A 25755-nucleotide genomic window follows, 5' to 3' on the forward strand; every position below is an offset into this window, starting at 1 on the left:
TTGCTTACATAGCAGCTGCATCCACGTATTTATGTATAAACTTAAAAGAAAAAATCAGTTTGAAATATACTTGTAGCATTTTTACACTTATTTGTTAAATACACAATTATTTGGATCGGCTTTGTGTTTATTGACTAGTCACAAGTGTAGATGCTAAGAAACGTAAGAGTTCTTTACTTTCACGTATTACGTGCAGTTGCTTGCACCATGTAAAGTTCATGTGTGTTCTGTGGTATTTAAATTGTTGTTCTCATTTTTTAGGCTGGTGCAGCATGATAGAAATGAATTTCAAAGATGCATTTGAATCTTTTGAAAGACTTAAAAATGAATCAAGGTGGTCCCAGTGCTATTATGCTTATCTAACAGCAGGTTAGTATTTTATCTCACTACAATTAGCAGTTGTGTGTATATTAAAGCAAGTCTTTGACCATGGACTCCTGCAGTTGTGGGAATTACCAGCACACTTAGCATTTTGTCATTCTAATTCTTCTCTTTTATAAAGCTGTGGCTCAGATTCTGTTTATGTAGCGATTTGATCCCCATGATTATAATAAAAGAATGTTTTATGTTAAACCTGAAAGTTAGATGTTCTCTCCTTTTTTGTGGATGAGGAACTGAGGTACCAAGATATTGTTTTGCCAAAGATTAAATAAGGAAGCTGGTGGTAGCACTGGGTTTAATAGTTTGCCTTGGTCCCGGTCCCATCTATATCACAAGATCATGCTCTTTTTCCTTTAACTTCATAATGTCCTATCTGCATTTTCCCTTTTTGCATATCCTGGGACAATTAGCAGAATTGTTTTTGTATGTATATGCTTTATTACAGTGTGTCAAGGAGCCACTGGTGATGTGAATGGTGCACAGATTGTATTCAAGGAAGTTCAGAAGCTTTTCAAAAGAAAAAACAATCAGATTGAGCAATTCTCAGTCAAAAAGGTTTGGTTGGCATAGGACCAGTAATTACAGTTGGCAATTATTTATCCTTATATTCAAGTATTTTGTTCTGAACAAAGTGTATTCTTTCCAGTAGACTGCTTCTCTAGAACTAACAGAAAGGATTCGGCACACAACAGTGCATTGTGATTTAATGAGCTACTCTGAGGAAGAAATGGATGGTAGTTCACTACTCAACTTGGTCTACATAATTTTTAGAGAAAAAATACTGTCACTCTTGCACTAGTATTTCTTCATTTCATTTATTCCTACTTCATTTTTACCTTGCTGTTATATCTACTGTACATTACCTGACATCACTCTGAAAGCTGAGGGTGGTGGGAGAAAGCTTCACAGGCTGATGATCACATGTTGCCACAGCTACAAGCTACATGTTAAGATTGGTTTATTCATGTACCATTGTGACTTGAACCTTGGTTCAGAAACTGTGTATGTTGTCTGAAAGACTTAGATTTTTAGTTTTAAAGAGATGCAAGCTGAACTTCATAGCCCTAATTTTTTTAAGATGTTACTGATGCATATCAAAACGTTAGAATGATTGTGACCATATCTATTAGAAGACAAAGACAAATATTTGTGTTGTTTGCAGGCAGATAGATTTAGGAAACAAACACCGACCAAAGAGCTCTGTGTGCTGGCATCTATTGAAGTGTTGTATTTATGGAAAGCCCTTCCAAACTGTTCTTTTTCCAACCTACAACGTATGAGCCAAGGTAGGGGATACGCTTCCTGGACTATCTTCACGGAAACAGTATACTGCTTTCCTTCTGTTTGTTCTTTCATGTGGAAATTAGTTGTTTGCATTAGCCTGAAGACTGAAATGACTAAACTAAGCTCATTTGGTTAATAATGTAAAAAAGGATGCACTGAAATTAGATTAACATCTAATTTTTTAGATAGATGTTGAAATTTAGGGAAAAAGACCCTTTTTAAGGGAAAAGTTGCCTTTGACAGTGTTCTAAATCTAAATTCTAAATTTAAAACAAAATATTATCCAGCAATTCATTTATTAGTGTTTAATTCTTCTCAAAGTAAGTGTGCATAACTACCATTTGTATCTTTGGGGATAACAGAGTATATAGTTGAGGTGGGGTATGATTTTAGACATTTCTGAATATCTTAGTGGGGAAAGGTTTGTATGTGTTCATGCTCTGTGTGATTTCACTAATGATGTCTCAATAGAACTTGGGAGCAGCTTCATATAACTCCCAATTTAAAACAAATCCATCCACCATTGATATTTCCTCCTCCCACTAAAGGGTGAGATTGCACATACATCATATGCACACAGACTCTTGGAAGATTAAAACCTCATTACCTAAGCAGCTAAACCATGGAAAAAGGGCATTTTGTAACCTAAATTAAGATACCAAAATGCTTTTATTGTAAAAGGATGAATTTTAGCCTGTTTCTTATTTTATGTCTTTTTTTTTTTTTTTGTTAAGCCTGTCATGAAGTTGACGATTCATCTGCTGTTGGTTTGAAGAACTTACTTCTTGGTGCCATACACAAATGCTTAGGGAATTCTGAAGATGCTGTACAAGTAAGCTCTTAGAAGTCCAGTGATAGCATGGGAGGTCATTTGCAAGATATTTGAGGAGCTGAAAAAGAATAAATTTTATGAATGAATGAATAAGCCTTGTTTTGTCAGTGATCTTGTACTGAGTTGATGCTAATAGCGTGCCTTGAATCTTTTTAAAGTGTTCTGAATTATTAAACCGTTATTGAATTCCCTGTTGGGTAAAAGTAAATGACTGAGACATGGGCTTCAGCAACACTATAACTCTTCCTGCCAAATCTAATGTTGAACAGACATACTGGATATCATAACCAGCAGTAGATTGAGAATTGTAGAAGGGTGAGAGAGGAAATGGATAAATTTCAAAATAATTTCCTCCAGTTCTAGTGGTAAGAAGTTAGGGGTGCACCGATAAGGATTTTCTTGGCTGATATCGATAACTGATTATTAACCAGCCATGTTGGCTGATACCAATCCAATAACCCATATTTAGTAATAATGCAAGGCATTTTAAACTAACATAAATAAACCCTTTTTTTGTTTTTACATTTATAACACATGCACATAGATGAATAGATTTTTTGTGTTTCTGCTTCTAGAAACATTTTGTAGCAAAATAAACATGTTAAATTTTTAAAACTTTTACTTTTTAAAATGGTAGTTTTCAGTATAAACTTTATACACTTACATAATGATTCACTTGACAGCAAAGTCATTATAAAACTCAGTAGTGAACTTGTTTTACAAAAATCAACAAAGAAAATCAGAAAAAATGGCATAATCTTAACAATGTTGGCTTCAAAAAAAACTTGTGAGAAGTGCAGGTCAAGACATAAAAATGACAAATGAAAATGTTGAGGTACAGTTTAGTAGTAGATGATGTTGTAATAATAATAAATTACCAAAACTTTAGCATAGCAAGTGATTGAGTGGAAGGTTTTTCTTGACAAAAAGCAACATTTCTGCTTTTTCACACATCAGTCAGTTCCTCTTCGGTTCCTCTTCTCATCCACAACATGTGAAACTGCACTGAAAAGCTGTTTGCTCTCAACACTGCTGCAGGAAGCAGAGAGAAACTTCCATGCAGCTTCAGCCAAAATGGAAAACTGGCCTTTGTTGCTCTTCCAGTAGTTCAGTTTTTCAGCACTTCTTGGAAGTGTGGGCTTGCTGGTGATGCGTTGTGTCTGTTATGTGTCATTCCAGGCTTCTGTCTGTTATGTGTCATTCCAGGCTTGCATTTTTTTCCAGGTGCATCACTAACATTTCTGTAGCCAGCAGCTTTTTACTATTATCAGTAAAGTACCTGTCCTTGTATCTTGGATTCAGCAGTGTTTCAGTGCTGTAGAGAGGTTCTGATTCAATTTCAGCAAAGTGTGTTTCCATGGCTTCCAGCAAAGTAACTTTCATAGTTTTTAATTCTGTGGTCTGAATCTGTAACTTCCCTCAAAAGCTTTTTTAAGGCCACAATGGATGGGATGGCATCAGAAGCAGAGGCCAAGGATGAACACAGTTAACGTGTTACTTCTTCAAAACGTGCTACAACTATCACTACTTTTTCTGTCAGCCCCCACTGAAGTACACAGAGTTGCTGGGATTTCATGGTCAGTTGCATATGCTACAAGCAGGTGTTTCTGCTCCAAAAGGCTTTGCAGCATGTACTAAGTGCTGTTCCACCTTGTCTGTACGTCCTGCTGTAACCTCTTGGAAAGCATTCCAAGCTCAGTCTGCACCCCTTGAAGATGAGAATAGGCCAACAGCGAGTGTTTGAACAATTTTTTTCCGATAACCAGTACATCAGACTTGCTGCGCTGTGATAACACTTGGTTCACAACGAGCTGGAGTGTATGTGCTACACAAGGTAAACTTGGCAAACCAGTCTTTCATCACCTTTGCTATATTTCTTGCATTATCCCTAATAATGGCATGAACTTTTGTCTTCAGGATTTTTCATGCTGCAAACATCTTGTCAAATACCGTTTGGGAACTGCTGAACTCCTGGAGCTGTAATACCGCCCTGTAAATTATGGTTCGCGTCTACCCACTGTGCAGTTAAATTCAGCATTGACATAGATGATGCATCAGAGCTCCAAATAACAGTCTTAAAGCTAAATGCTGATACACGATCATCTTCAATCAACTTCCATATGCGTTTTAAAACAACGCTGTACAGCTCTGGTAGCATAGTCTCAGCTATACACTTTCTGCTGGGCAGTGTGTAACGAGGCTCCAGGTATTCAGTGAGATGGCGGAATCCAGTATCTTCTACAGTGGAAAATGGCTGATCATTTAGAGCTATAAATTCCACTAAATGGCTAGTAATTTCTTTAGCCCTGGCTTCTCCACTTACAAATTTCTGTGTACATTTTACTGCTTCATGTAATAATAATAATAATTGCTCTGGCACAGATTTTTCTTGCCCTGCTTCTTTCTTCTCTGTATTCATCTTTTGGAAATCATTGTATTCGGTAGCATGGTGTGTTCTGAAGTGGTATTAAGTTCAGTGTGTTGAAATATTAGTGATGTTGTCTCCATGCAAAATATTTGCAGCACATATTTGGCAATCAGCTGTTCTGTTGTTCTTTTCAGGTACTTAAAAAGATTCCATATCACGCTTTTCTCCAACATATTTACCAGCTGATTGAGATCACACAGTGCAACGCAGTGTAGCATAAATCTTTACTGAATAAAAGGCTTCCTGTAGGCCCTTTATTGCCTCACCCACACCTGGCCCAGGTACTCTGGATACTGTATCTCAGCGGCTTCGAGAGCCATCAAGTAGACTCAATTAATTGCATCTGCTAGAGTATGAATTGCCATATTCCAGCAGACTAGCTTCTTATCATGTCCGTCGGCATCCCCACACTTAAAAATGGCAACGGGGGCACTTTAAGCATGGGTTCAGAAAACTGATTTTTTTTTTTTCTCTCTTCCTCCTCCCCTCTTCTAAAAATAGCTTATTTTTTGTTCTAGCCTTAAATCTTGGGAACCATCATAATTGCTGAAGTAGGGTGTCCAAAATGTGGTCATTGGGGAAATTGCAGTTGTCTGTTTTGCTGTGTGGCATATCCCCCTCATTTAATATAGAAGTGTTACATGCATGGCCTCTTCTCTAACTCTGTCACATTTATTTTTAAAAACCCATTTCTTTGACTTTCCTTTCTTAGAGAACTACATTGGATCTCTAGTTTTTCCTACATGTAAAGATCTAAAACTTTTTAGTTGATTCATGAATCTTTTTGACACAAACATAACAAATGGGTGTTGAATTTTCCCAATTAGTGTCAGTCACAAATGCCTACAGAAACTTATGGTCACTGCTGTTAAAGATTATTTAATGCATCAGAAATTTTGCAGCGTTCAACTTTTGATATTGGGGTTGGTTCTGAAAACTTGATATTGAGGTATACATCTCTATTTTTCTTTGTAATGAAGAAAAAATCAAACTGAAAATGCTGAAGTGCTAACACTAATTTTTTTTCTTCTCTCAGTTCTTTCAACGGGCTGTTAAAGATGAATTGTGCCGTCAAAACAACTTGTACATTCAGCCATATGCTTGCTATGAACTTGGCTGTCTTCTGTTAGGTGATCCAGAGGTAACGATAGAGTACATGTGAAACTTGGGATCGGGGATGGGACCATCTATGATCAGTGATTCTTTAGAGTGAAAATGTGGAGAATTCTAAAAAGGATTGGGTGTATATGTTAATTTTTTAACATTTTGTTTTTTATCTGTGTGTAAAGTCTTAAATGAGATGGGTACCATGCTATTGTCTAGGTGACAGTGTGAACATTTATAGATGCTGGCATACTACATTTAGAACGTTACAGTTATATTTAGCAGGGCTGGACATTCAAGTTAGTGACAACATGAGAATTACTTGATTCATTTTGCTTTTCACTTTTACATAATAAATATACATTTGAGGCTTTCTCAGATTTAATTTCCAGCCATCAGCTAATGACCTTATCTAGCAATCAGATAAACAGAGTCCTAACTCCCATCTTACTGCTTATTTAAAAAAAAAAAAAAGATAAAAAGGAAAATTTATAAGAACAACAAATGGGAAGTAATAAATTTGACATGCGTAAGATATGTATCAAAATACGTCTCTTCTTTAAGAATTGTCCACCTTTGTCTTTCTGTCTTTGGGATAACCACATTCCTGCTTCACTCCATTGAAAATGCAGCAAACCTGGAACCCACTGAAGGTCCACATTGACTGGCTGTTAAGCTTTCCCTGATCAGATTGTGTTATCTTTCTTATTCTACAGTAACCACATTTTTTAATTGAAAAGCTTGTTCCAGGTAGTTTTTGGATGCTGAACTCTTCTTGCAAACTTGAGACGGTCTTCAAGATCTGTAAACTCTTTTAAACAGTATTATTTCCTACACTGAACTGCTGCAAATTGCTTCCCCAAACTGACAATATTAAATCCTTGGTCATTCTGGCTGCTTGCAGACATGTTAAAAAAAACAAAAACCCAAACAAACAAAAACCCATGCTTTACTGGAAGCAGCAGCACATTACTTTGATCTGGCCCTGCAGCATCTGTGTAGATCAGGTGCTTTGGTGGGGCCCCTTGGCACTTCTTTATCTCAAGCTGCTTCAATCAGCTATTAGATAAAAGTTAAAAAAGCCACACTAAAGCACCCCATATATACAGATGTCAGGCGAGCCAGGTCCAGTTAAGGGGCTGCCTCTTCTGGGCATGTGCTGGGCTCGGCACAGGAACACACTGAGTTTAAAACGCCACTTTTTTTTAACATCTGCAAGCATCCTCTATTATTTATAAAAATAGTCATCATGATGATTACAGTGCCAAACACTTCTTGCATAAGACCTCTGTATTCAGTTTCTTATAACTTAGCAGAACACTGACCATTTAAGTTTTTTTTTTTTTTTCCATTTAGGGTGATTGTCTTGATAGTTTTTTTGGATAATTTCAGCCACAATTATTCCACCACTTAGAGTCATGGAAAATTAGGGTAGGAAGGGACCTGTGGAGGTCATATACTCCAACCTCCTGCTCAAACTAGGACTGTGCCCATCTATATCATCCCAGCCAAGGCTTTGTCTAATGGGGTCTTAATAACCGTCAAGGGTAGAGATTCCACAAACTCTCTGGGTAACCTATTCCAGTACTTCCCTACCTTCCTAGTGAGAGTTTTTCCTAGCATCTAACCTAAACTTCCCTTGCTGCAGTCTGAGACCATTGCTCCTTGTTCTGTCATCTGCCACCACTGAGAACAGTTCAGCACCATCCTCTTTAGAACCAACCATCAGGTAGTTGAAGGCTGCTATTAAATCCCCTCAGTCTTCTCTTGTCCAGATTAAATAAGCCCAGTTCCCTCAGCCTCTCCTCAGAAGTCATGTGTCCCAGTCCTAACAATTTTTGTTGTCCTCTGCTGGACACTCTCCAATATTTCCACCTCCTTTCTGTAGTGGGGGGCCCAAAACTGAACACAGTACTGCTGAGGTGGCCTCACCAGTATTAAATAGAGGGGAAGAATCTTTTCCCTTGATCTGCTGGGAATGCTCTTACTAATGCAACCCAGTATGTGGTTAGCCTTTGCAGTAAGGGCACACTTCCAGGGACAAAGCAAAGAAAAAATTGTCTTGCTTTAAGGAAAAATTCTAGTAACTTTATCCTTGAAGAGCTTTCCCCCAGCTCCCATGCTTTGGAATAAGGGTTTGAAATATGGCAGAGGGCCTGCCGTGGTTCCAAGGTTTTTTCTTTTGCCATCCCTGTGAATATTTACCCAGATTTGATCAAATTTACAGCCTCTAAAAAACTTTAACTCATACCTTCTCAGAGGTTTGTTTAGAATTTGGCAGTTTAATTCTCTGAAGAGATTCTGTGTATCAAGCAGGCCGCCTTTGGCATCCTACAAAGTTATTAAGTATGCTCCATTTCTGGGTTACAGTGGTAGAGGAGGATAGTCTCTGAAATTGTTCTGGTCATTCAAAAGCTAGTGTAGTGCATGATGCATACATTTAGAAAGCATTTTTTCTGATGTTCTTAATGTGTTCCAGACAACTTGGAGGGGAAAGGAAGGTCACCTGTTTTGAATTGTGGGGGTGAGGGGAAGGAATCAGGTTAGGAACCGGAAACAGGAAAGAGAAGAAGCAGAGATAACATGGGCAGGATCAGGAGACGGGTGTAGGAACTGGGAAGAGATGGGCAGAAAAAACATGTTCAAGAACAGAAGGTAATTAGGAGGATAAGAGCAGGGGAGGGAACAGAGATGGGAGTCGAGTGGGGGAAAGTGGTCAATAGCAAGGAGGAAACGGGTTGGGGGGTTGGAGGAAACAGGGGTTGGGGGGGTTGAAGGAAACAGGCTAGAGGGCTGTTAGTACTTGAGCATCCTACCCTATAGAGCAGTGGTTCTCAGTCTTTTTAGACTCAAGTCATTCCTCTCTACTTGTGTAAATTGAACAGCACCCCACTTCAAAAACAATTTATTTATTATAGTGCTTACCTCCTTGCAGAAGGGCCAAGCATGGGGGCAGAGGACCAGCTAGGCAAGGAAAGCCTGAGCCTGCTCTTGTCTGCTCATCTCCTCGCACTTCCTGGAGCACCCTGACACTGGCTGGGTTCCTTGACATCCTGGTTGGCAATCACTGCTGTAGACCCTGAAAGTTTGCATTAGGTCGGTTTTTTAGCCATGTAGCAAATAGCCATGAAATCCACTGGCAAAACATGTTTCCAGTTTCCACTGGTGATAGATCTAAGTTTAAAGATAATCTTTCTTACTAATGGATGCTTTGTTTACTTTGGCATTGGAGGATTGTCCTAAAGATCCCATCCCTGCTAGTAATGCATGTGTGGGTGGCCAGTATGATGCACCTTTTGTTTTTTCTGACTAGGGTATTTAAATTAGGAAATTCCCTAAATTAAAACTTCCAACATTTTAAAAGAACACTAAAGTTAATTTAAGAAATATCAGTTAAGATGGCTCATACAACCTTAAATGGACCTTTGTGTGTACATGTCATCTTATACAGTCTTTTCCATGGGACGCTTGACATTCGTTGCCCAAGACTTGACTTTAAATTTGCAAAATCAAGCACTTCTCCTACTTTGGAGTATTTTGTAAAGGTGTGTCAGGATAAGGGAAAGGAAGTTGAAGGTAGTTATGATGTTGAGGGGTAACCAACGTGGGTTCGTGCCAGGCCGATCCTGCCTGACTATCCCGGTCTCTTTCTATGACCAGATAACAAAGAGCTTAGATGGGAAGGAGGAAGTTGATGTCATCTTCTTGGACTTCCAGAAGGCCTTCGACATAGTGTCCCACCCAATTCTGGTGGGCAAGCTGAGGGGCTGCAGCATTGACGAACACACGGTCACATGGGTGGCAAACTGGCTCCAAGGGCGAACGCAGAGGGTGGTGGTGGACAGGTCGATGTCGACCTGGGAGGGTGTGGGCAGTGGAGTCCCCCAGGGCTCGGTCCTTGGGCCGGTGCTGTTCAACATCTTCATTAGCGACCTGGATGAGGGTGTGGAGTGCACCCTGTTCAAGTTCGCTGATGACACCAAGCTGTGGGGTAAAGTGAATACACTGGCAGGCAGGGACCGCATCTAGGCAGACCTGGATAGGTTAGAGAAGTGGGCGGATCTGAACAGGATGCGGTTCAACAAGGACAAATGCGGGGTGCTGCACCTGGAGAGAGGGAACCAGCATTATGGTTATAGGTTAGGGGCTGACCCTCCCGGCAGCACAGGGGCAGAGAGGGATCTTGGAGTCAGGATCGACTCCAGGATGAATATGAGTTGCCAATGTGACGACGCAATAGGCAGAGCTAACCGCACCGTCATGCATCAACGGGGGCATCACTAATGGGTCCGGGGAGGTCTTGCTCCCTCTCTATGCAGCGCTGGTCAGGCCGCAGCTGGAGCACTGTGTCCAGTTCTGGGCGCCACACTTCAAGAGGGACGTGGAGAACCTGGAGAGGGTCCAGAGGAGGGCCACTGGTATGGTTGGGGGCCTCCGTGGCCAGCCCTACGAGGAGAAGCTGAGCGACCTGAATCTCTTCAGTCTCCGCAAGAGGAGACTGAGGGGGGATCTTGTGGCTGCCTACAACCTTATTAGGGGCCAGCAGCAGGGACTTGGGGAAGTCTGTTCGCCAGGGGCCCCCTTGGAGTCACTAGGAACAGTGGCCACAAGCTGAGGGAGGGTAGGTTTAGGTTAGATATTAGGAAGAACTACTTCACTGTAAGGGTGGCCAGAGCCTGGAATAGGCTTCCCAGAGAGGTGGTGCTCTCACCTTCCCTGGAAATCTTCAAGAGGAGACTGGACAGGCACCTGGCTGGGGTCTTATGACCCCTCCCACCCCAGTGCTGATTCCTGCCCACAGCAGGGGGTCGGACTCGATGATCTGTCTAGGTCCCTTCTGACTCACTGATTCTATGATTCTGTGACTGCTCCCCATTTCATAGCATCAAACCTGGGCATGTAGTGTGTTGGCTCTTCTTTCTAGAAGTTCACAAGCTAGGGTTATACCATTTACTCAAATACAAGATGATTCTGAAAACAAGTTGACCCCCCCAATAATTAGATTTTATATATGGAAAAATTATAAATTTGTCATAATTTTTCAGTTGTAGAATCTAATTATCAGAGTGTTTTCTTGAATTCATCCCGTCCTACTACTATAACAGGGACAATGGTGGGAGGTCAGATAACCTGACCTGAACTTCCCAGACATCTGCTGGGAGGAGCAGTCAGCCAAGTCTGATCGCTCACGTCGGTTCTTAGCCAGAGTGCAGGACCTCCGTCTAACCCAGGAGGTGCACAGCCCCACCAGGGGAGATGCCTTGTTGGACCTGGTGCTGGCCATGGGTGATGACCTGGTGAGGGGGCTGCGGGTGATGGGCCACCTGGGAGACAGTGATCATCGCTTGCTGGAATTCACCATCCAGCGTAAGGTGGCAAAGGGCTGCAGCAAGGCAACAGTCCTAGACTTTAGGAGGGCTGACTTCAACAAGCTAAGGAGGATCGTTGGGGAAGCGCTGAGGACCCAGAGGGGAAGGGAATCGGATGTCGAAGGTGAGTGGTTGCTCCTTAAGGAGACGATCCTCCATGCCCAAAGGGAGGTAATCCCAACAAGGGTCAAAGGGAGCAGGAGGGCACTTAAACCCCCATGGCTCACTAGGAGCATCCGGGAATGTCTCCTTGCTAAAAGGGAGGCATACACCCAATGGAGAGATGGGGTCATCACCAAGAAGGACTATGTTGCAGTCGCCCGAGGATGTAGGGGGGCAGTCAGGAGGGCCAAGGCAGAGATGGAGATAGGACTAGCTTCCCGGATTAAGGACAATAAGAAGTCCTTCTTCAAATACATAGGGGGTAAAATGAGGGTCCCGGGTAATGTGGGGCCCCTGCAGGACACGATGGGCAACTTAGTCGTCACGCCAGATGACAAAGCTAACATATTTAACGATTTCTTTGCCTCTGTCTTCCTAAGTAGGGACCAGTTCAGCCACCTCCCTGCTGGGCCCCCCTCGGGCCCCGGGAGAGACACACCTGGGCCAGGGGTTAGCGAGGAGTTAGTTAGGGTACTTCTGGAGAGGCTGGACGTGTTCAAGTCCGCTGGTCCGGACGATCTTCACCCTAGGGTTCTACAGGAACTGGCCGAGGTCATTGCGGGACCCCTGGCGCGGCTCTATGAGCACTCGTGGTGCTCTGGTGAGGTGCCGGAGGACTGGAAGAGGGCCAATGTGGTCCCTATCTTCAAAAAGGGGAAAAAAAGAGGACCCGGGAAATTACAGGCCAGTTAGTCTTACCTCAATCCCGGGTAAGCTCTTTGAAAAAATTATCCTGGCACACATCCAGGAGGGCCTTGCGGGGGAATGCATGCTCAGGGGCAACCAACATGGGTTCATCAGTGGCAGGTCTTGTCAGACCAACCTGGTGGCCTTTTACGATCAGGTCACCAAATCATTAGATGCAGGGGTTGCTGTGGATGTAGTCTTTCTGGACTTCCGGAAGGCTTTCGACACTGTCTCTCACCCTGTCCTCATCAAAAAGCTGGGAGACTGTGGTGTCGATGCCCACACGGTCAAATGGGTCGCCAGCTGGTTGGAGGGCCGCACCCAGAGGGTGGTAGTGGATGGGTTCTTCTCGACCTGGAAGGACGTGGGCAGTGGGGTTCCGCAGGGCTCGGTCCTCGGGCCCGCACTGTTCAACATCTTCATCAGTGACTTGGATGAGGGGGTAGAAAGCACCCTGTTCAAGTTTGCTGATGACACTAAGATGTGGGGGGATGTGGGTGCGCTAGAAGGGTGCAATAGGCTACAAGCTGACCTTGACAGGTTGCAACGGTGGGCGGATGAGAATAGGATGGGGTTTAACACTGATAAGTGCAAGGTGTTGCACATGGGGAGGAAGAACCGGCACCACACTTACAGGTTGGGGAACTCCCCTCTTGCCAGCACGGAGACGGAAAAGGATCTTGGAGTCGTCATTGACTCCACGATGAACATGGGCCGGCAGTGTGGGGAGGCAGTCAAGAAGGCCAACCGTACCCTGTCATGCATCCACAGATGCATCTCGAGCAGGTCCAGGGAGGTGATCCTCCCCCTCTATGCGGCACTGGTCAGGCCGCAGCTGGAGTACTGCGTCCAGTTCTGGGCGCCACACTTCAAGAGGGACGTGGACGATATGGAAAGAGTTCAGAGGAGGGCCACTCGTATGATCAGGGGTCAGCAGGGCAGGCCTTATGAGGAGAGGCTATGGGACCTGAACCTGTTTAGCCTCCACAAGAGAAGGTTAAGCGGGGACCTTGTGGCCTGCTACAAACTGGTCAGGGGGGATCAGCAGGTATTGGGGGAGTCCCTGTTCCCCCGTGCGCTGCCAGGAGTGACCAGGAATAACGGTCACAAGCGGGCGGAGGGTAAGTTTAGATTAGATATTAGGAGGCGCTACTTCACAGTCAGGGCGGCTAGGGCCTGGAACCGGCTTCCAGGGGAAGTGGTGCAGGCTCCTAGCCTGGGGATTTTTAAAAGGAAGTTAGATGAGCATCTTGCCGGGGTCATCTGACCCCGGTGCTCTTTCCTGCCAAGGCAGGGGGTCGGACTAGATGATCTACCTAGGTCCCTTCCGACTCTAGCTACTATGAAACTATGAAACCCCTTGCCCTCTATCTCCCAACTCCTTTTCCCCTACAGCCTTCTTGCTGTCCTTGTTGTCAGACCCTGCTCAGGCTCTGTTCTCTCTCCAGGCATAATGTGGAAGTTAGCTGTGTGTGACATTAAGTTGAGAGTGGGGGGAGGGACGAGACGGGAGGGAAGAAACTGCAGAAGAGAACAAGAGATTGTTGTGGCCCTGACTTTTTGGCCCCAACCCTGACTGGTGCATGTTTCAGCACAGGTACTCGATAAATACACTTTTGAGCACTACTTTTTAAAATCTATTTATACATAGTACAAACTACATGATAATAGCCTAGAGCCAAAAGGCTCATGACTTACATAGTTTATTGGGCTGGGCCCCAGTAGAGTCCACAGCATTTCCAGCCATGGTAACCCCACAGCCCAGCACTGCTCAATATGTGTGCATACCCCCTCACAAAGGATCCACATGCTAATTAACCCCCTCACTTGCATCTAGGACTAGCTGTTCTTGTTACAAGTCCTGAGACCCTCCAAAAAATGTATCTGGAAGTGAGGTGTAGGGCTCCCTAGTATGTCTCCACTCTATAGAGAGTGGGGCCACATTAATTGCATGCAACAGGCTGGGAGAGCAGGTGCCAGAGCCTCTCAGCTACACAGGAGTCTGGTGATATTTGCCAGACATTTAAGGCTCATGAAGGAACAGAAATCAGTGGAAATGGTACAGGAGGGCACTGTTCAGCTGTGGGAGTAAAGAAATCAAAATGTATCTGACAGAATGGTTCACTGTAACTTGAAAAAGAGTTGGTACTGAGGGAGACTGAGCACACTATCTTATTCAGGTGGGCTTCACTAACCTGTCTTTCTGGTAGGTTCCCATCATTTTGGCACTATGAGAGAGTGTTGGAACTTGCTCTGGCCTCTCCAAGTGTTGGCATGGTACTGCAGTACCTCCAGACTTGGCTCTCATGCCCTTCTGGGGGAACAACTACCTGTTTTGGTTGGGTTCTTTGGGGTTTTTTTGTTTTTGTTTGTTTTTTTTAAGAGCTACACACAACAAAAAAAAGGTTCCTATGAGCCTGGAAAGCCTGATCACTGCCTTAAAGGCAGAGAAGGAGATTGGGGTGGAGGAAGGGAGACCCAAAGTTCAAATTAGTGCCAGTAGTTGAATTAGGTGGGAAAAGATTTGAAAAGTGGAAATGAAGGTATGGAGACAGATGGACAGTGGACAAAGGTAGGGAAGCAGGCACAAAAGAATGCGATGACAGGAGCATCAACACCAGAAGTAGTGATGGCAAAAAAGGAGGCAATGAGAGGAAGATGGGAGCAGAGGAGAGCTGGTGACAGAGTAGGAGCAGCAGGAGAAGTTACATCAAGTGAGAGAGAGGATGGCAGGAATATGGCAAAATGCCTGCCTGATGGGAATGGCGCTGCAGGAAGACAAGGAAAATGTGATGAGAAATTGCAGGGAGGATTGGAGACTGAGAAGGGAGAATTGGAGTCAGTGGCAGAATGTAGAAGGGATTGGCATTAAATGGATGCTTTTTGGGAAAGCTACTATCTGAGATACTGGAGGTACAGCCTGAGTGCCTGACCAGCTTAATTGCTTTTCCAAAGAAAGTCTTGGCAAATCACACTGGATTGGAGATGGGTATGAACATTTTTGAAATAAACTTGCAGAGGAATGTGGGAGGGAGAAATTAAGAGGGAAAAGGTTTATGGCACAAGAAAAAGGGAGCGAGTGATTTATAGGATGAATGTATACAGATTTATTTGTGGAAGAAGACATAAAAAGGTGGTTGGAATTGCATGTTCAAAGAGTAAGGAGTGTGGAGGGACAAATCTGGTGTTTGGATAGGGTTGTGGAGGGCATGAGTAGTATTACAAGCAAACGAGTGGAGCTCATGTGGAGTGAAACACCTCCCACCTGTAATCCAGCTAGGGGCATGCTGATGTTTTATAATATGCTACGGACAAGCTAAACAGTTTAGCAGATGTGACAAGGAAGGGCTCCTGTCTGCACGCTGCCCCCACATAATGTACTTCAGGAGTGAGGGGAAGGGGCACAGAGCAGCAGAGTACAAGGAACCCCTAAAATGTGTTACCTGTGGGGGGAGGAGACACTTGTTCCACAGGTGTCCAATGGTCTTTGCAAACAAGGTTGGACCTGCTGAGGAGCAGCCAGAATTGGAAGGGGACAGTGAGGGAGAAGAAGGGGGTGAGACAGAAATGTCTGAAGAGACCTTGCAAGAGGAAGAAAAGGAGAAAGGGGGAAACAGAGTTAGAGCCTGTCACCTAGTCATAGAAATTAAGCCGGTCATGTGTGACCCGCTCTTGATGAATCCATGCCAGTGGTTGTTCCTGATCACCTTGTCCTCCTCCAGGTGCTTAGAAATAGATTCCTTGATGAGCTGCTTCATGATCTTTCCTGGTATTAAGGTCAGACTGATTGGTCTTTAATTCCCCAGATTCTCCTTCTTCCCTTTACCAACTTTTCAATATTTAAGACCTCACCCAACATTCATGAGTTCTCAACAGTGATAGCCAATGGTCCTGTGATTATCTCGACCAATTCCACTATTCTAGAATGCATCATATTTGGCATTGCTGACTTCAGAAAAACATCCGGCTTCTCTAAATAACCCCTAAACTGTTCTTCCACTGCTCTAGGAACTGCTCAAAGAAGCTACTGCAAACAAGCATTTAAAAATAATTAAAGATGATTCAGTTGAAATACTATCTGATCTAATATGTAAAAATGTCATCTTCAAATTGAAACATTTAAACAGGCATGCTTTTTATTTTAAAAATTAAAATTTTAACTATAGCTTTGCCCCACTATCTTAAGAGACTTGATTTTTTCCTTCTATGCCCAAGGGTGACTTGTGGATTCTTTTTTCTTTTTTAAACAAAATCTATAAAGATTGGTTATTTATGGTTCTTAAAGATGATCCACGTCACTGGGACAAGTACCGTATTTACTTGAATATGAGACAAGGGTTTTGAGCAGTGAATGTCCTTGATTAGGAAGGCTTTTTTGATGCTGTCTCCCACATTCTCATTGGTAAGCAAAGGAAATACGAACTAGATGAAAGTATTGTAAAGGTAAATGTAAAGATTATGTTATGTAAAAATACATAAACAGTGGTCTGCTTTATATAATATTCACTTTGTGTATAATTGAATCCCCTTTGGATGTAGCTGTAACTTTCAAGAAGTTAAATTTTTGGACATTCATGTGGTTCATATTCAGATGCAGTTAAATAAGATGCATTAAACTCATTTGGATGACTTTCTCGACGTTGTCCTTATATCAGATAGAATAATATTTCTTCTACTTCTAATATTAAAATAAATTCAGATGCAGATATACAGGAAATGGAGCAGAAACTTTAGAAACAAGTAGTAAAAAATTAGCTGAAGTTATAAACAGTTTTTATAGCAATCCTGAGAAATTTAACTTTTACTTGGCTCAGAAAGAATATTAACTCTTCAGTTCAGAAACAAAATATTCCTTTACTTTTTCTTTTCAAATCTTTCTCATGAATCCCCATTTTGTTATGGGCAAGTTGTAAGAAGAATAAATAATTATCAGTATCTAAAGAAGTTCAATTACATGAACTGAAATTAAGAAAGCAAAGTTCAGTTGCAGAAATATCAGTGAATAATTGATGTATTTTTGCAAGTTAAATTGTTCAACAGAATGCAGTTACATGCTTAAGTTTGAACTTTTTGCATATAATGTTACTGATTTCCTTTTAGTGTTGTATCCCTTAGTGGTAATCATACTCTGACTTCAGTTTAATTTCTTTTAAGAATAGAATTAAATGTAGAGCAGGCCCGTTTGGGTACTTTAGGAGCCCCCACACATTCATTACAGTAAGACGTTCCAGTGGACATTTCCAGGCTCCTGTCCTTGGTTCTGGCTGGCTAGACTGTTGGATTTTTCTAATTGGTACATTTCTGTCAAGTAACATTTTTTTCCTCTTTCTCTTTGTAGACTGTGCCAAGAGGCAAAACCTTACTTCTCCAAGCAAAGGTAAAACCAAAACATCCTAACCCTTCTTTCCCATCAGCAGTGGGAATTTGAAAGCTAGCTTCTGATGCAGTTTTCAGTTTTGGTGTCCATGACCTGTACTCTTCAGTCCATGCAATAAGCAAACATTGAATGCATTACAGTTGGGATTTTCTAGGGCTTTTGGACTTTCTAATAACTGCACGTGTTGTGAATAGACACTGATTGGGTCCCTGTTCACAATTGGAAAGTAAAGGAAAGTCTTTTTTGCCTGTTCCTGAATTTGCAGGCTGTACTGAGGACTTCCTTTACTTAACTATGTAGATTAATTTTTATTGTTACCAGTTTTCAAGCCCAGAGACATCTATTCCCTCTCCCTTTCTAACTGTTTTGTAGCTAATTGTCCTCTTAAGTATCCTGTGGTAAGTTGCCTCGCAGCCTAAGGTGGAGTACGCTAATAGTTCTCTGTATTTTTGTATTTCAGGAAGAATTCACTGGATATGATTTTGAGAACAGATTGCATGTCCGCATACATGCAGCCTTAGCTTCTCTGAGGGAAGTGGTTCCACAGTGACAATAGGAAGTCTTGCGTTATCCATTCCTATGGTTTCTGCACTTTAAGATGAAGCAGGAGATAAAGATGTTGGGAAGACCAGCTTTTCTTCTGAAAACCACCTGTGCCAGAGTTCCTAAAACATTCAGAGTTTGTGACTAAATAAAATATTATCATATTAATAATTAAACACAAAATAAGTCAGTTAAAGAGGATTAACTCTCAGTTTTTGTTTAAACCAAGCTGCAAATAATTAGGATGTGACTGTGCAGATGAGCTTACAAGAAGCATTCATCTGATTTATTGCAACAATATTGGTTCACTTCTGGCAGGTATCATATAGCCCTTCAAATTTTTCTAAAGTGCCCATTCTAGGGAGAACAACCTATTTGATTAAAATAATAACACTGTATAAAGAATTGGTGTAAGTTTTAAGTTTTGAGAATGAGAGCACTTTTTCTCTAAAAGCCAACATGAAAGGGGGGCACAAAAGAAGTAAGATTGTCAGCCAACATGCTTGTTAAATCTGTATTGGCTTATTTCAATTACTTGATGATTCATAAAGTTTAAATTTTAGAATGCATCTATTCTGTATTTATTTTTAAATTATGAAAATATTAAGGATATCTACTACTAGTACACTTCTTCCAATTATTTATTTTGTTTGACATTCAGTTACTAAGTCATTTATTCTCTTAATATTCTGAATAGTTTTTGCCTGTTAGATATTACAAAGAGTTTAACAAATTGTTTTTTCCACTCAGGTTCCTAAATCTTTTGGTATAAGAAAATAACCTTTAAACATAATTTTAAAGCCCCTTATTTAAATATTTATACTAAATGGTATATTTTCCTTTACTTTCGTATATGGTACTCCAAACTTGTGGTGTTAAAGTATTTAAATACCTCAGTCAATTTAAGAATCTGTCATGATCCATATCACTTTTAAAACATGGTCAAATGTACAGTAACGCTATAGTTCTGTTTAGCTTTAAAACCACAATATTAGTTCTTTTGTATATTCCCTCAGTGTAAAACTTAGTTAATTTTATTTTTTAAATTACTTGATAATAGAAGTCTGGCCAGAATTTTAGTGAATTTTGTTGTTTTGCATAGCTGATGAGACTGCAAGCAGCTATCATAGACTGCTGACAGATGTGGGAGGAGGGAAAAAAAAGCCTTTTACCTGAAGAAACTGTTTGTTCGACCTGACTCTGCAGCATCTATATAGATTGGGTGCTTCAGTGGGGCTTTTTGGCATTTTTATCTAATAGCTGATTCAGTCAGCTATTAGATAAAAGTGCCAAAAAAGCCCCACTAAAGCACCCAACCTATGCAGATGCTGGGCAAGCTAGGTCCATCTAATGCGATGCCTCTTCTGCACACGTGCATGGGAACATGTAGAGTTTTAAAGTAAAACACTGTTTTGGGGCAGGGGGTGGTTTAATGTCTGTAAGCGGCAATAAAGGCTTGTGTTTTCTCTGGTCAGGCAGTCTTAAACATTTTCTAAAATCAGACTGAAATTTTTGTTTCTTTACAGAATGTCAACATTTTTTACCTTGCTTGCATCTAACCTTTATGGGGTTGCTTCAGGATTTGTATCTCAAGGAAGATTGGTGTGAAGAGAAAAAATAGTGCTCTTTATTCAGTAGACAGGGTGAAAAGGTTAGGATAACCTTTGTTTTTCAATTAGACAAAGAATTCTTAAAATTAGTATTAGGAGCAATCATATGGCTCACAATTATTGCAGTCCATGAGGGGGAGAAAGACTGAGTCTTGAATTGTAATGCAACTTCACTGCTTGTAGTCTAGTCACACTACATGTAGTAAACGTGTTTCTCCTTGGAAAGGATTTGGTAACATTGAGTCACAAAATTCTGGCTTTGAGTGTTCAACCCTTTACTTGAATTGGTCAATTCAGACAAGTATTGGATAGAAATATTATTATATTGTATATATGAAGATAATGTAGAACTTGATTGTGATTTCAGTGGGCATAACATACTTGAATTATTTTAATTTTTGTTCTATATGCTTTTCTTATTTTTTAATCAAGGGTATGGTCCACTTGGTAAGTAGCACATGAGCAACTATACATTATTATTAGAATTCCTTTAATATGCACTGTATAAGGAGGATACAAGGACAGACTATTTAGGACACCCAGCACCTGCATGTGATTGTAGTGGGCTGTTTAGGGTCCAGATATCCCAGATGAATAGCAGTGTGTATGTGAAAGTAAATTTACCAAATGGCTTATTCTTTTCTTCAGGCCCATTGCAGTGGTGTAGAAACAGGCTTGTCTCACTATTTATATGTACAACATTTCAGCTCTGTGCAAATTTTAGTTTTCTTTGGGTCCAGAGAACTGTCACTGAAATGAAACTGTCTGTTTCTGTATTTTTCCCCTCATAGGAGAATCTCTTAATTTGTAAATGTCAAAGTTATTTTTATATTAGATTGTGCCTGTGATGAGAACAATCTCAATTGTATTTTACGTAATCTAAATACGTTTTTATACTTTAGAGATCGGAGGCATGGTCTAATAGCAATAATGGAATATGCATCTTGCCAGTTAATATATTTTAAGATTTTGTCTTTACTGGATCAGTTATTTTTTTGTTGACATTGATGCGATTTTTATCTCAATAATAACTCATTTCAAATAAACAACTAGAATTTTTAGAAGTCACCAAAAAATGTATTTATTGTGGTGTACTGTAAATGTTGTCAGTTTACAGAACTTGCACTTTTATATTTCTGCTGAGTAAAGTTAAAAGAAAACATGGACCTGATTTTTTTTTTTTTTTTTCCCCTCCCTCTTGCTATTTATATTTGCCCATCAGTTGATGGCATCCTGAAGAAGATGCCATGTATTGAAAATCTTCCTGTATCTTTAAACAAAGCTATCTGTGTAACAGAGTTCTGTGGTCAGCAGTTATGTCAACTTTTGTTCTTCCATCATTGTTATAGACTGATTTAGAAAGTGGGTTACACTTGTCATGTTGAGGTCAATCATGGAATGGACAAGACAATCTGGCATGTATTCTAAAGATCTTGATTCTGTTTCCAAAAATCTGTACCCACTGTATTCCTATGTTTTCAAAAAATGTTTTCAGTTTTCTCAAGCAATCACTTGAATTTCTTTGCTGACTTTCAGTTCTTGTTTTATATTCTATCCATGTTTCATTCTTAAATAAAAACCCCAAACCTTGCATTGAATTGACTATCAATTTACAAACAATCTAATCTAGTCTCAAACAGTGTATCGAGCCCTCTAGTCCAAAATTGCCCTGCAGTTGTTCCAGTTTCCAAATGGGGGAAGCATTGCATTGTAGAGGCATACAACATATGAATCATGTTTTAATGGAGGGATTTTGGGGGTGGGATTTGTGTTCAAGAAAGCCACACTCATCTGTGTTGCTAGTCATGATCACAAACCCTCTCTGTGGTAACTGGCAATTGTTTACAGGGAAAAATATTAGAAAAGTGTGTAACAGATATTGTTTTGCAATGTATTTTATTGACTGGAAATAAGCAGCAGCCAGTACAGTGTGATCAGTCAGCTATCCTGGGATCACCTGATGCCCCAGGAGCTATGATTTAGAAACTTTAGTGCTAGACTGCAGTAATCTTTAACAGGAAGGAGTATTGTTGCTTCTAATTCACCATACTGCAGAGATTGTACTGTGAAAACAGTTGATTAACTATTTCAGTGGTTTTAAATTAGACACCTAATTTTAAAGGCAGAATGGCATTTTTCTTTCCCAGAGTTAGCTCAGATACTGTACGTGGAAGAGGATTAATGGAGGTTATTTTCCCCTTATGTCTGGTTAATCAAGGATAACAATGTAGAAGAAGTTAAAGGCTCTTTTGCTGTATGGGAGTCACTAAGGTACTGAAAGTTAAAGGCTGTCTGCTCCAGAAAAATTGGGAATACATATGTAGTTTGTATAGTGTGGATATAGCTCAGAACCTCAAAGCTTCCTGCCTTAGTCAGGATTGAAATCACTGAAAAAATCCAGTTATACAGACTCTTTTACTTCCAGCTTCACAGCATATCTGAATCTGTATCAGGCCCGTGGCATTACCATGCCAGAATGGGCCCTGCTAAATGGCTCCAGAGTTAATGTGTCATATTCCCCAGCATTTCACATCTCTTAAATGTTGACTTCTAAGTACTATAATCTTTTAAAAAAATTCTTCAGTAAAATATAACCACGTTCTCACATATGCAAGAATATTGAATAGTTATTGCTGGAACTGGATGTCTTGCATTATCTGTAATTAGGAACAACTTTCAAAATTCTCTCATTCCAGTTGTTACTACAGATGCATCTTGCCAGCCTGGGGAAGCCAAGTAAAGGTCTCAAGTTCCCAAACCAGCACCTGCCCACAAAGGCTCTAGTGATAAGGGCAGTTTGAAGAGTCTAATACAGAGTTTCTCTTATGGGTTGGCCATGATCACTAGCTTATAAACTTATATCTGCAAGTAAGTAACCCTGATTGAGATGGACATCCAGACCACTATGGTTTATATAAAACTAGAAGGGAGAAAATCCTGTATTCTGTGATAGACGTGTATGGGAGATGGGTGTTCCATGAAACATTTTTAATGGCTAGGACCATGGTAGTTGCAGAAACTGTGCTTATGGGTAGTGGATTCATGGGCTGGTCCCTGAATCAAGAAGTGAAAAGATAGTGAAAGAGCACCTTAGGAGTTGGCAACTAGAGAGAGGCCACTGACCTACTAAAAACTACTAATGTTTATATACAGCTTAATAGCAATACTTTGTATTGGGGAAAAATGTCTTTTCCTTTTGCTGCACTCAGGCTTTGTACTCACCCTTACTAATGCCATTTATAGCAAAGGTCCTGATCAAGTGTCAGAGTGGGAAGATCTTAGTTACCTACTAGCAAAGACAAATGTGGTTTTCAATCCTGTTAGGGATGGTAGTGAGCTTTAACCTATTAGCTATCTCTGAACAGAGATTCCAGTTTTGGATCCTCCTCCCTGTTTGCATGGCTTCTGAGAGTAAAAAACTGAATCTGTGGTGTTTCTGAAAAAGAACTCTTTAAAGAACTATCTTTAAAGAACTCTACCAAAGATCTAACGTAAGTAGAAGCACGACAAAGTGCCTTGTGTTGGTTGTCTTATGTGACTTGCACAAAACCTCTTTGTTTACTTGCTGGAGTCTTTCCTACAAACAATTTAGGACATGTCGATACTGCCTCTGAGTGGTGAGCCTGGGAGCACTGTTAAGAAAAACACCGCATCCACTTGCTTCCATTCAGTTCATGCCCAAATTCAGAAATTAGCCACTTTATCTCATTTATCATAGCCTTGAGCAAGCACTTAGTTGTCATCAGCATGTCTGTCTTGGGACACTTCTTGGGGGATGGTCAGGGCTTTGGTAAATGGATAACGTTGCCTAATTTCTAAGCTTTGTCTTGTCTGCTTGCTCCCTCTTAGGGATAGGACAAGCTTTCTGATGGCTCTCCTGGACTTGCTGTGGTGACTGTTTGTAAACATGTCTTGATGTTGTCTTAAATAAGCTGGTATCTAAATTTTTCTTCTGTTACTTTTGAATTACTTAATCCTATGGGTTTAGGTTTCTTTCAGGTAAAGATAGGTTTTTCTGGAGGTCAGAAGTTCACCTTGTGGAATAAGTGTATTTTGGACCCAAGTATCTCATCCAGTTTGCACTTAGTTAACTTCCAAAGTAAAGGTAGTACAAAAAATTTTTGGACACTTTCTGAAGTGGTGTTGGGAGTTTCACTTTGAATGTGTTATTCAGACAACTTTTTCCCACTGGGCACGTGCTCAGCCTGTCAAATGCACTTCATCTCAAGCATAACCTGAACAGGTCTTTACTTGGCATTATAGAAGTCTGTTTCTAAATCCAGCAAGCCTTTTGTTTCAGCTGATAGTAATGGATTTGCTGTTTCTGATATCCATGTTTAAATTGTCTGTTTGCAGTGTTCATTATTTGAAAGCCATGTAAAGGTGTGCTGCAAAAGGTAAATCTACTACCTCAGGTAACTTCTGATCTGTGTTCATACAGAACACTTACAAGCCATAACAGTCTTTTTTGCATGCATATCTTCACTAAATCTTCTGCTTGGTTTTGGCCTCTAAATTGAAATCCAGATAAAGAGTAGGTAGATATAAACCTAGCCATCCTGTCCCCAGAATTTTCTTCATAATGTTATCAATTTTGGTAGTCCTCAAATGTATTTTGGATGTAATCTTATTCTGCTTATTCTAACACGTCAGTCATGGTTTGCTCACACTTTTTTATTTTCTCACTGCTGGCTTCGATAGTTAAATGCTTTTCTTTGAGCCGCACTTGGGAATTTAAAATATTTCCTTATATTACTATAATAAGTATTTTTATAACATAAATGTGAAGCATGATTGCAAGCAAGATGCACTTTATATTTGCCCATGACAAAGATATAATTGTGCCTATGTACTGTTTCTATTTTGACATGGGATTTTTTTTTTTCAAATTTAATCTAGGCATTTAGTCCTCAAGGGCTTCTTGCTTTTAAAAGGGCTAATTAATTACCTGTAATTGTTTTTCTCTGGAGAGATCCTTCTCAGTGGGCCACCAGGCAAGTACCCTCAAACATACCACTTTGAAGGTTCTGAATTTTGAATTGACTATTCTAATGGGAATATAGTTACATCTGTATTTGAAAGGAACTGATTGCTGTGGGCAGCCAAAATACTTCAGCAGAAATGGTGTAAAACAATAGTTACTGGATCTAGCAGCTTATACTTGAGTTGTAGTAATTCCTGCCAAGTCCTCATATAAATATAGGAACCTTGGAGCACAGCAGCAGGAGACAAGTCATTGTTTCTTTTAACCTATTATGAAGATTCTTGTGTTCTGGGTGCTGTTTTTACCTAAGGATCTCCTCCAGCAGCAAGCTTCTGAGGTTGTATTTTCTCCTTCTGACTTCAATAATTTCTTCCAGGAGCTCAACCTTAAACAGGCTTTGGAAAAATTTCATCAGATGATATTACTTGTAGTTGTGTTGCTGGAACTTTTAAATGACCAAGAACATAAGCATGCAGTTGCTGCTAGTGTGGACTAGAAAAAACTGCAGTCCCAAGCAGCTGCAGTGAAAGTTGTCCCTGATACACAGGTCACATTCTGCTGCCCCTTCATGCAGTCCTGGGTACTTCAATATGGAGTTGCTTGTGAGAGAGTGATGGGAGAACTTGGCCTTGTGAATATTAAGCCCATTGTGAAAGATGTTTTAAAGAATGGTGCACAAATTATGCTAGGGAGAAAGGTCTTAAAGGCCCTTTCTGTGTGGGAGAAGGTATTAATTGCTGACTAGAGCTATAGCTGAGCATGATTTCAGAAACAATGTGTACATAACATCCCTTTAATACAGCTAAGTTTGTAATACAGGTACTCCTTAGTTAATGTTGTCCCAGTTAACATTGTTTCATTATTACATCGCTGATCTATTAGAGAACATACTCGTTTAAAGTTGTGCAATATTCAGTTATAAGAGTGATGGTGGACAGGTCATTTTCAACCTGGAGGGACATGGACAGTGGAGTTCCCCAGGGCTCAGTCCTCA

The 25755-nt window shown here is 40.8% G+C and overlaps 1 protein-coding gene across 1 annotated transcript in view; it reads left to right on the forward strand.

Annotated features, from left to right (window-relative positions):
* The window catches only part of TTC39C (tetratricopeptide repeat domain 39C), a 63087-nt gene extending 41719 nt beyond the window's left edge, over window positions 1–21368 (forward strand). Inside the window, exons 8-14 of the mRNA XM_090039837.1 lie at window positions 262–369; window positions 827–936; window positions 1544–1667; window positions 2400–2497; window positions 5962–6066; window positions 17586–17624; window positions 18085–21368. Of these exons, the coding sequence (XP_089895963.1) occupies window positions 262–369; window positions 827–936; window positions 1544–1667; window positions 2400–2497; window positions 5962–6066; window positions 17586–17624; window positions 18085–18174 (674 nt within the window). The 3' untranslated portion in view covers window positions 18175–21368. The remainder of the gene's footprint in view (window positions 1–261; window positions 370–826; window positions 937–1543; window positions 1668–2399; window positions 2498–5961; window positions 6067–17585; window positions 17625–18084) is intronic.
* Window positions 21369–25755: the final 4387 nt, after the last annotated feature.

This window comes from Crocodylus siamensis, chromosome 3, assembly GCF_052110815.1.
Source record: "Crocodylus siamensis isolate JL-2025a chromosome 3, ASM5211081v1, whole genome shotgun sequence".
In the NCBI taxonomy this organism is placed as follows: domain Eukaryota; kingdom Metazoa; phylum Chordata; order Crocodylia; family Crocodylidae; genus Crocodylus; species Crocodylus siamensis.